Raw genomic sequence first — 12,458 nt, forward strand, 5'->3', positions numbered from 1 at the left:
TTTGTTTTGATACATGTTTTCTAATAACCCAGTTTGTCTCTTCTTGCCTTTAGGCCCCAAATGGTCACGCAATGGGAGCCTCAGACAATGGCCCCTTTTGCCAGGACCCTCAGATAGGCCTCTCAGGGAGATTTGACTGCCATTTTCCCAAAACAGCACACCCTGACAGCAGGAAGTAGTTAAGATTAACCTTCCTCCTTATTCTTATCTTTATGACAGTTAGATATACTTCAGAGGAGAAAATGATAGAGACAGTAGGCAGCCAAGGGTCCCCAGGCAAAACCCCTCCTTCAAGCCTAAAACAGCCTGAAGGCTGAAAAACCAGACAGCCTGTCCTGGATGAAGCATACCCTTTCCCAGCTGATTCTTTCTGAATAATGTCCACCTGCACACTGAGAGGATGGGGTGGGACCTCAGGAAGTTTGTCATTTGCAGCAGGGAGGAGCCTGGCCTCTCCTGTGCCTGGGTGGTGACCTGGGATTCAATCTGTGACGCAAGAAACCTGCTAGCAGGATTCTGCCTCACTTTGCTGAGAGTTATTTTTCCCTTTTTCCTTTTCGCCCAATAAATTACATTTTCCTCACCCTTGTATGTGCCTGCAAGCCCAATCTTTCCTGGTCACCTAATGAGAGCCTGGTTTTAGCTGAACTAAGGAGAAAGTTTTGCAACAATATCACTACACACATGAAAAGGAAATGTGGTCTAAGAAATATACTTGGTTTCTGTCCAAAGTTCTGAAACTGCCATTGCAAAATTACAGCTAAGACAGTGAAAGAGATCTGACCTAATCAAACTATCTTGCTTCTAACCTCCAAGCTGTCCTTATACATTCCTGGGCATAGACTGAACTAACTTTGGGAAGAACTTACTAAATAGCTTAAAACAAACAGGGAAACAGCCCTTTCCCAAAACAAACCTCCTTCCTGCCTGGGGACTAGACATTCTTTGTAGGACTAACAAATTAGCCACAAGATTAGAAATTAAGGTTTAGGAGTCATGCAGCTGGAGGCTATGAGATTCTGACCCTCCTTAAACTGTTCCTAAGATCAGTGCTTGAGATACTTTGCAGACCCAGCACTTGATGGATCAGCTGGCATCAACCAGATAGATTAACTGGCTCATCTGATCTTGTGGCCCTGGCCCAGGAACTGACTCAGTGGAGTCAATTCCCCATGATTTCATCTCTGACCCCACTAATCAGCACTCTTGACTCACTGGACTTCCCCCACCCACCAAATTATCCTTAAAATCTCTGATCCCCAAATGTTTGGGGAGACTGATTTGACTAATAAAACTCTGATCTTAAGCATAGCTCGCTCTGTGTGAATTACTCTTTCTCTATTGCAATTCCCTCCCGTCTTGATAAAACGGTTCTGTCTAGGCATTGGAGAAGGAGAACCCACTGGGCAGTTACAGTTCCTCACACACAGTTCCTAAAATCCTTGGAGTTTCCTGAGTGATATGAGCATCTTTTGTTATTCATAGCAAGTTCGTTTTGATCATACCTGAATTTAGTGAAGTGACTTAGGGTGGGACACCTACAAAACCTCAGGATAAGGCTGGTCAAAAGACTACCAAGTAATTAGAGAGCTGGAACTTTTGCACACACGCCAACCTCCAGGAAATGGCTGAGGCCTGGAGATTAAGCTCTATAAAACTCTATAAAGCTCTTGAACAATAAAATTGAATGAGTTTCCAGGTTGGTGAACACACTGAGGTCTAGGAGGATCAGGAGAGCATGCATGCCCAGAGAGGGCATGGAAGCTCTGCAAACCATTCTCTTCCTCCCTACCTTGGAATATTTGCATTGTGTTTACCAACTAAGCACCCCCAATCTGAAAATCCAAAGTCCAAAATGCCCCAATTAGCATTTCTTTTAAGCATCATATCGCAGTTCAAAAAGTTTCAAATCTTGGAACATTTCAAATTCTGGATTTTTACATTTCAGATTTCTTATAATTGCATGTAACTCTATAATTATTAAAATCTCAAAATTAAAAGTTTAATTTTAAAATTTACTTTTAAAAACAAAATTTCAGCTTTAAAAAAATGCTTAGAAATAAACTTATGAAAAATACAAGCAAAGCCTAGAGTTAAAATCAGTATCATAAAGCTGTCAATTCTTCCTGAGATAATTGATAAGATAAAGGCAGTTCCAATAAAAAATACCAAGAAGCTTTTTTATGAAGCTAGATAAACTGATACTAAAGTTCCTATGAAAAAACAAACAGGAAGAAATATTCTGCAAAACAATGAAAAAGACAAGCTAAGAAAGGGGAAGAAAAGAAATATTAGACATTAAAACATATCATAAAGCCTCTACAATAAAGAAGTGGTAACAATACAGACTTCCCGGAAAAAGACCAGCAGATAGATGAACTTTTTAAAACAGGGCTGGGGCACATGGCTAGCCATTTGGATGGATGACATTAAATCCACATTTCAAAACATACACTAGAATAAACTCCTAACAGATTGAGAATTTAAATGTAAAAAAATAAAGATGAGACAAGTATTTTAAGAAAGAATGGGTTTCTCTACATCCTGGTTGTAGGGAGAAGCTTTTAATTATGATTCAAAGATCTAGATGTAATTTTTAAAAATTGATAATTTTAACTAAAAACTTTTGAATGGTTAAAAAAAAAACAAACACAAAATAGGAAGAAACTATAGGCAACACAGGTCATAGGTAACAGACTAGTATTCCTAATATAACAAAGTCTTATAAATTGAACCAAAAAAGTCAAGCACCTAATAGAAGAAAACGGTCTGTCAGCTAAAGATATGAGTATGCTACTCACTAATAAGTATATTAGTATACCAGTAAACATATGAAAACACAGTCAATCTCAGTCATAATTAAAGAAACACAAAACTATTTTAAGATACATTTCTCACCTACTATACTGGCAAAAAATAAAAACTATGAAAAGTCATTATATTAGAGATGCTGTGGGGAAAACAGACATATTTACAAGTTGTTGGTGAAGACACAAACTGCTTTTGGGGGGTGGTTTATTTGGTACTATCCATCCATACCTTTGACCCAGCAATCCCACTTCTAGGTATTTACACTGAAGGTATACCTCCAATAATATGAAAATACACAGGCACAACTTAGTCACTGCTGTACTGGCTGTAATTTCAAAATAATGGAAACTACCTACTTGTTACTATATAACAAAGTGATTAAATAAGTTATGATACAACCACATGAAGAAGTTTCATGCAGCTGTAAAAAAGAATGAGGAGGACTTCTATGAACTTCTATAGAATTACTTTCCTCGGCCGTCGCTCTCTAACGCCAGCGCCGCCTCTCGCTCGCCGAGCTACAGCCGAAGGAGAAGGGGGGTAAGTAAGGAGGTCTCTGTACCATGGCTCGTACAAAGCAGACTGCCCGCAAATCGACCGGTGGTAAAGCACCCAGGAAGCAACTGGCTACAAAAGCCGCTCGCAAGAGTGCGCCCTCTACTGGAGGGGTGAAGAAACCTCATCGTTACAGGCCTGGTACTGTGGCACTCCGTGAAATTAGACGTTATCAGAAGTCCACTGAACTTCTGATTCGCAAACTTCCCTTCCAGCGTCTGGTGCGAGAAATTGCTCAGGACTTTAAAACAGATCTGCGCTTCCAGAGCGCAGCTATTGGTGCTTTGCAGGAGGCAAGTGAGGCCTATCTGGTTGGCCTTTTTGAAGACACCAACCTGTGTGCTATCCATGCCAAACGTGTAACAATTATGCCAAAAGACATCCAGCTAGCACGCCGCATACGTGGAGAACGTGCTTAAGAATCCACTATGATGGGAAACATTTCATTCTCAAAAAAAAAAAAAAAAAAATTCTCTTCTTCCTGTTATTGGTAGTTCTGAACGTTAGATATTTTTTTTCCATGGGGTCAAAAGGTACCTAAGTATATGATTGTGAGTGGAAAAATAGGGGACAGAAATCAGGTATTGGCAGTTTTTCCATTTTCATTTGTGTGTGAATTTTTAATATAAATGCAGAGGCGTAAAGCATTAATGCAAGTTAAAATGTTTCAGTGAACAAGTTTCAGCGGTTCAACTTTATAATAATTATAAATAAACCTGTTAAATTTTTCTGGACAATGCCAGCATTTGGATTTTTTTAAAACAAGTAAATTTCTTATTGATGGCAAAAAAAAAAAAAAAAAAAAAAAGAATTACTTTCCTCATAAATTGTTAAACAAAGCAAAGTACAGAAAAAGATTACTAGAAAGCTACCCTTTGTGAAAGACAGCAAAAATAAGAAAATGTGCATATGTATCTGCAAATCTGACTAATAAAACTGGTGAACTATAGAGGGTAAAGTAGAAATGGAGTGGAAAAGATGGAGGTAGGGAAATTGGTAGAAGGGCTGAAAGGGTAGCAGTTATTGATTGTAACTTTTTATACAGCTCTGATTTTTAGAATCAGGTTAATATTTTACATATTCAAAAAGGATATATATAATAAGGATGGAAAGTGGGGTAAAATACAAATAGAAGTAAATGAAACTATTTTAAAGAAATGTCACAACTAAAATGAAGAAAATTAAACAAATCTAAATAACCTTTGAATATACTATATTTTCAGTATATATTCTTAAGCTAAAGACAAACAGAATTTCAAAGAAATATCTCTAGTTAGATTTGTTTTCTCAGCAATTTTCATGCTACCTTTTGTATATGTATTTTAAGACTATGCAAATAAGTAAATGTATTTTGATCATGAAAGTTAGGTTTCCATCAGAAGAGGAAATTATAAATATAGAAAGGACAAATGCTAAAATGAACCCTAGATATGCTAGAATAGCATGGATTGACCTCAGCTTGTACGGACTGACCACCTAGTTATCTCCAGAACTACTGACCCTTGCCTACACTAGAGAATACATTAACTAAAGATAAATAATTTTCCGTAATCATGAGTCAGTGAGTTGTTTTGGAGCAGAACGCATCAGTTGGTCAGCATTGTTTAGTAATAATAATTGAATTCACGATTTGCATGATTTGTACCTGGTTTCAGTAGTGTCTGTTAAAGCTGGTTACATAACCAAAAGAACACATCTAAGTGACTGAAACCACCTTTGCAAAATTATGACTAAGACAGTGAAAGAGATTTAACCTAACTGACTCCATCTTGCTTCCTCCAAGTTGTCCTTGTTCATTACTGGGCACAGGCTTAACTAACTTTGGGAGGAACTTAGTTTATTGGTTTGTTGTCTTTTGTTTTGTTTTGTTTTGTTTTGTTTTGAGACAGAGTCTTGCTCTGCTGTCCAGGCTGGACTGCAGTGGCACGAGCTCAGCTCACTGCAGCCTCTGCCTTATGGGTTCAAGTGATTCTCCTGCCTCAGCATCCTGAGTGACTGAGATTGCAGGCACACATCACCACATCCTGCTAATTTTTGTATTTTTTGTAGAGATGAGGTTTCTCCATGTTGGCCAGGCTGGTCTTGAACTCCTGACTTCAGGTAATCCATCCACCTTGACCTCCCAAAGTGCTGGGATTACAGGTGTAAGCATTGCACCTAGCCAATTTACAGGTTACAGTTTAAAACAAAGACCATAACAGCACTTTCCCAAAAACAAACCTCCTTCTTGCTGGCGACTAGACAACTAACACTGGCCACAAGATTAGAAATCATGGTTTAGAAGTTACGCAGCTGGAGGCTACAAGATTCTGACCTTCCCTAAATTGCTCTTAAGATCAGTGCTTGAGATACTTTGCAGACCCTGCACTTGATGGATCAGCTGGCACTACCCAGATTGATTAACTGGCCCATCTGATCTTGTACCCCCCACCCAGAACTGGCCCAGTGCAAGAGGACAACTTCAATTCCCTATGATATCATCTCCTATCTAACCAATCAGGCATTTCTGGCTCACTGGCTTCCCCCAACCCACTAAGTTGTCCTTAAAAATTCTTATCCCCAAATGCTCGGGGAGACTGATTAGAGTACCAGCACAGCTGGCTCTGCGTGAATTACACTTTATCACAATTCCTGTCTTGATAAATTGACTCTGTCTAGGCAGTAGGCAAGGTGAATCCACTGAGTGGTTACATGACTAGCTCAACATCAGAGACTCCAACCAAAAGCAGACTTTGGATCTCCTGGTACTCAGGTGCTTCAAACCCAAGCCAGTAGTGATTCTAAATCTGGTAACAAAGCAATTCCTGTGCAACCTAGCAGTGGAAGGACAAAGAATATTGTGATTGAATTCTCTGGATCCCTTTCAATAAATACACTATTGCTGCTAGGCTGTTCTGTATATCCATTGCCTGTAATCACACTGTTCCAGAAATATAAACTGTTTGATTCCTGGGAGTCCTTCAGTAATCAAACAGTGATTAATATGCAATTAATGCTTATATATTATGGTTGTAAATATATAACAATATATATTAATACATACAAATACATATATTTCCTAGCTCTGTCCACTGAGAAAGCTTGCAAGCAATGATAGTCCAAGAACAATGAGCGTACTTAAGATTTTTGGTTTTAAAATATATTTCTCCACTAAAAGAAAAGAGGTTTCTTGGATACAAGACTGATTCCAGGACTGGGGCAATGCCAGTATGGAATGAAGCTGGAACATTATTGTCTAAGAAAGTACTTATAAAGAATGACAGAAATATGTCAAAAGGATACAGAAGTCAGTCTGAAGGAGCTCCAACTAGCCAAATATAAGATGACTTGAGTTTCAAAATTAATAACAGTATATATATATTAATGACCCAGGATTCCACAATGATATAAACAAACAGAAGGACTAACTAATAAATGTGGAAGATATAAAAACTCAGAAAATCATCATTTGGACAACTAACATATCAATGATTATTATTATAAGTAAGATATAATAATAGAGGCTCAAAGGGAAGAATATGGTAACTTTACAGCAGTGAAATCTGGCAGCCACCATCTTAATCAAGTGATCAAAGTTAACATCACCAGCACTGAGACAAATAGATATCATATGCCTCCAGATATGACAAACTAAGGATGACAAAATAGGACTACTATAGTATTCCTGATGAAAATAGATAATCTGAATCTTAGGCATAAGAAAACACAAGACAAATTCAAACTGAGGAACATCCTATAAAATAACTTATACTCTTCAAAAATGTTGATGTCATAAACTGAAAAACTGTACCAATTTAGAGGAGATTAAAGAGACATGACAAATAAATGCAACAAGTCATTCAGAATGGTCCTGGACTAGAATTTTTTTTTCTATAAAGGACATTAGTGAATACATTGCTGAAATTTAAATTGTAAAGAATTTAAAATTAAAAATTTAAAGTTTTCTCGGATATATCAATATTAATTTTATAATTTTGCTAATTGTTCTATGGTTTTATAACAACTCTGAAGCAAAATCAATAGGCAATTACAAAAGTTCAGAAATATAACTCTATAAAGTTCATACATTTCTGGCTTCACTTACATTATATTGTTAGCGTTTTTTTCCATTCAATTTCAACTACTAAATAGTATTTTTAAGAGCAGTAAAGTAATCCATCCTACAGTTGAGCACTATTTCTGCAACTACTATGGCTGGGTATGTTTATTTTTCCAGAATTTTCACACACATATGATTAATACCGGTATATAATCTTTACATAGTACTTAGAATCACTCCTTAAAATAAATTTCTTTGTGTATAATTTGCAAATCAAACTATTTTAGCATTGATCATATGTATATACTGCCAAATTATCTTCCTGGAAGACTGTCAACTCAATTACCACTCTCCCTTCCTCCACCTACCCTTCCCCAATAGGCACATGCTCGAGCACATACACTCACTGCAAGTAAGAGTATTTCCCATTTTGGAACATCCCTTTGATTTTACCCATAACTATCAGATGATTTCTCTGGTACCTTGTATTATTCTATATTTTGCTTTTATTTATTTGCAAAATTGAGTATTATTTCATGTAAGCTGAATGTGTGAATTTTTGTCTTTTAAAAATATTGACATCCTGCACCATCTTCTTACCCTATTTGGAGCTTTTATTAAAAAGATAAAATTGGCCAGGCACGGTGGCTCACGCCTGTAATCCTAGCACTTTGAGAGGCCAAGGCAGGCAGATCATGAAGACAAGAGATCGAGACCATCCTGTTCAACATAGTGAAATCCTGTCTCTACTAAAAATACAAAAATTAGCTGGGTGTGGTGGTGCGCACCTGTAGTCTCAGCTACTCGGGAGGCTGAGGCTGGAGAATTGCTTAAACCTGGGAGGTGAAGGCTGCAGTGAGCTGAGATCACACCACTGCACTCCAGCCTGGCAACAGAGTGAGACTGTCTCCAAAAAAAAAAAAAAAAAAAAATCAAAGCTTTTAATATTTTGAAGCAATTAAGCCATTTACTTGCCCTAATTATGACACCTTTCCCAATTTGGGTTTAAATTTTGTTTGTGGTGCTTTCTTAAATGTAGGGTAGATTTCTTTCTTAATTTCTATAGTTTTACTGTTGTTAAAACTGTTGTTTAGCTGATCTGAACTCTTTCAGTAAGTGAAAACAAGCTAAATTTCCTTCAGAGAGTTTCCCATTTGTCCCAAAACCATGCATTTAATCTCTCCTTTCACCACTGATCTACATGACCACCTTTATCACAGACTAAATTATTACTTGTAGGTAGATTTTAAATTTTTGTTCTGCTTCTTTTGTTACAGCAGTCTTAGAGTACATTTTAATAGTTGATGAGGTAAATTCATCATTAACCTCTGAATAATTCATTCTACTAATGAACTTTAATGTTAATTGGCCATATGCTACACACCCTTAAAAAAAACTACTGGGATTTATTTTAAATTGGAATCTAACTAAATTGGTAATTATGATTACTGGTCTATACAAATTGTTCTAAAATTGATCTGAACTATTTTAATATTTTATAATCTTTAAAATTACATTTCATTAAGAATGTGGTTTTGATTAGTATGCATCAACACTGTCTTATTTTAATGTACTCAGTATCATAATAGCTAATTTCAACTTACGTTGTATATGGGCTTTTTTTTGGTCTTTCTATATTTATCATCTAGTGATAATGTAGCCTCTTGGGTAAATAAAAAGCTCATTTATTTTCATTCTTATCTAAAAATGAAAGCATTCAAGACTACGAATGTTTAGTACAATTCTGACCACATTCCAGAAATTTTTGATAAATAATACTTCCACTAGCAGTATTTTTTGAATGCACTGATTTTCGAACACACAGGTACTCAGAGGAGTCTTCATTTACTCTTTTCTAGACTGTCTCTGTTTGTCTCTGTTTGTTCTTTTGTCCTCAGAGCCTCGTAAATATCAGGTACGTTTAAGACAAAAAACAAAAAACTGACAACAACAACAAAACCTCCAAAACCTGCTGCTTGAGTAAATTGAGTATTTAAAAGCAAAGACTCTGAAGCCACAACATCTGGGTTTAAATCTCAGCTCCCTCCTCTTACTAGCTATATTAACTGAGTCAACCTCCATAACTTCTCTGTGTACCAGTTTCCTTTTCAATAAAAAATAATAATAGTATTTATCAGCAGGGTACAGAGGCTCACATCTGCAATCCCAGCACTTTGGGAGGCTGAGGCAGGCAGATCATGAGATCAAGAGATCGAGACTATCCTGGCCAACATGGTGAAACCTCGTCTCTATTAAAAATACAAAAATTAGCTGGGTGTGGTGGTGTGTGTCTGTAGTCCCAGCTACTCAGGAGGCTGAGGCAGGAGAATCACCTGAACCCGGGAGGCGGAAGTTGCAGTAAGCCAAGATGGAGCCACTGCGCTCCAGCCTGGGCAACAGAGCGAGACCTCGCCTCAAAAAATAAAAATAATAATAATAGTAGTATTTATCTCACAGAGTAGTTCTGAAAGTTAGTTAATACATATGAATAGTTCAAACACTGTCTATGAAAAGTAACTGCAAAATACATGCTACCTAATTATTATTAATTTTTTTTCAGACGGAGTCTTACTCTGTCGCCAGGCTGGAGTGCAATGGTGCAATCTTGGCTCACTACAACCACTACCTCCCGGGTTGAAGGAATTTAGCTGCCTCAGCCTCCCAAGTAGCTGGGACTACAGGCGTGCACCACCATGCCCAGCTAATTTTTTTGTATTTTTAGTAGAGACAGGGTTTCACCATTTTGGCCTGGATGGTTTCGATCTCTTGACCTCACGATCCGCCTGCCCTGGCCTCCCAAAGTGCTGGGATTACAGGCGTGAGCCGCCACGCCCAGCCCCTAATTATTTAATTTCTAACAGATTTTGCTTTACATAAATTCCAATCCTTCGTGATACAAAGTTTTACTACTTTTGGAAAATATACCTTTTATTTACGTGGAAACACTGTCCTATTTTATTCATACTTTTGGAGTTTTTTTTAGTTTTACAGTATTCTTTAGTTTGGATTTGCCAGGCTTATACTCGACTATCCACTATTTCAATTGTTCTTGTGTCAATTTATTTTAGGTCTAGCTATTATTTGGAGCACAGCTAGAAATGAAGGGTAAGGCCTTCAGTGCAATGTATCATGTCAGCTCCATCTCAACACTAGTATGGTTTCCTCCTCAAAAACTACCCAGTCCTCTAACAGATGCTAAGAATTCTCCTAGGAGACTTGTCATTTAATCCTTAAGCATGCATTTACCATGCATATAGTGACTCACAGATTAGGCAGCTCTTACTCCGTATTTTCTCTTTTAATCATCTATAAATTCTTCTAAGTTTTGGGTGTGAGGAGAGCAATATAGCAATAGCATTTCTTGCGGGAGGGGATGAGACGATATTAACACACTGTCTCGGAGTACTATCTCAAACCAAAAGTCTCCTTCACCACATAAAAGTAAGTGCTACTCCAAAATATTTCAAAAAAAAGATTCTGATTGTTTTTCTTTTTCCTCCAGATTCAATTTCTTTTTAGAAAAGTTGCTATATCGTGGTTGTGCATATCTGTGGGGGGTACATGTATTATTTCGATAGACAAATACAATGTAATAATCAATTAGGGTAACTGGGATTTCTATATTCTCAAACATTTATCATTTCTTGTGTTGGAAACACTGCAATTCTTCTCTTCTAGCTATTCTGAAATATACAATAAAGTATTAACTATAACTTCCCTACTGTATTATCAAATACTAGAACTCATTCACCCAAACTTACTATATTTTTGTACCCACTAAGCAACTTCTCTCCATCCCCACCCCCATACCTTTCCCTTCTCTGCCTACTATCTCCATTCCACGCTCTGCCTCCATGAGATCCACTTTTTTTGCTCCCATTTAAGACTGACAATATGTTTGATTGTCTTTTGGTTCCTGGCTCATTTCACTTAATTTAATGATCTTCAGTTCCATCCATGTTGCTGCAAATGACAAGATTTCATTCTTTTTTATGGCTGAATAATATTCCAAGAGAGTAGCCTTGTCTGATGTTGATGTTCTATGAAATTATGTTCAGAAGGAGAACACAAATGGCTAGTTATAAATGCTAAGCCAGTTTCCAGATACAGGGACTGCTATTCTCTCTCAAGTTCCTAGAGTATATTTCAATTTAAGGCTTTAAATTTTATCCTAATGTATTCCATTATGTCATATAAAAATAATTGAATCTGGTATTTTCATGGCTGTTCAGAAACAGACACAAACTAATCTGCAAACTCACTATAAAAAAGAATAGGCCAAATGTATGTATTGTACATGAACATAATACGGGATGATGTACAGAGTAGTCACATAAACTAATCATAAAAGTAACAAGGTAGTCGTCCAAGTTTGGAGACAAGTAAAACAGAAGTGATATAATCCAAAAGGATTTACTGTTCACTTAGATAAAAATAGGTATAATATTTTTTAAAATAAAGTGAATATACAAATAAATGTTCATTAAAAATACCTCACTGTTTTTTGTTTTACTATAAAGGATATTAGGGTAATTCTTTTTTTTGGGGGGTGGGATGGGGTGGCGGGGAGACAGGGTCTGACTCTGTCACCCAGGCTGGAGTATACTGGCATGATCTCAGCTCACTGTAACCACGGCCTCCTGGGTTCAAGGTATCCTCCCACCTTAGCCTCCTGAGTAGCTGAAACCACAAGCACATGCCACCATGCCCAACTAATTTTTTTTATTTTTTGTAGAGGCAGGGTCTCACCATGTTGCCCAGGCAATATTAGGGTAATTCTTAAAATCTGAAAATCTAGAATTTAGAAATAATATTGTATCGATATTAACTGCCTGAATTTTAAAGTTATATTGTGATTACATAAGACAATATCCTTGTTCCTAAGGAAATACATGCTGAAGTATTTAAGGGTAAAGAAACATATGTGTGTACCTTACTCAAACAATCCAGAAAAGAAATTATATGTATATATATGTAAAAGAAAGGCTGAATGAGAATGATAAAACAAAGGTGATAAAATGTTAAGTGTTTAGACAATCTGGATACAAACTAT

The 12,458-nt window shown here is 36.9% G+C and overlaps 2 protein-coding genes across 10 annotated transcripts in view; one reads left to right on the forward strand and one right to left on the reverse strand.

Moving 5' to 3' along the window:
- Nucleotides 1-12,458, reverse strand: part of COP1 (COP1 E3 ubiquitin ligase) — a 256,670-nt gene that overhangs the window by 150,829 nt on the left and 93,383 nt on the right. The gene's annotated exons all lie outside the window — the stretch shown is intronic.
- LOC708899 (histone H3.3A) lies at nucleotides 3,287-4,103 on the forward strand. The gene has a single exon (XM_002802070.4). It carries the CDS (start codon nucleotides 3,375-3,377, stop codon nucleotides 3,783-3,785), a length of 411 nt encoding a protein of 136 aa, XP_002802116.1. The 5' UTR covers nucleotides 3,287-3,374; the 3' UTR covers nucleotides 3,786-4,103.

Source organism: Macaca mulatta, chromosome 1 (assembly GCF_049350105.2).
Source record: "Macaca mulatta isolate MMU2019108-1 chromosome 1, T2T-MMU8v2.0, whole genome shotgun sequence".
In the NCBI taxonomy this organism is placed as follows: Eukaryota; Metazoa; Chordata; class Mammalia; order Primates; family Cercopithecidae; genus Macaca; species Macaca mulatta.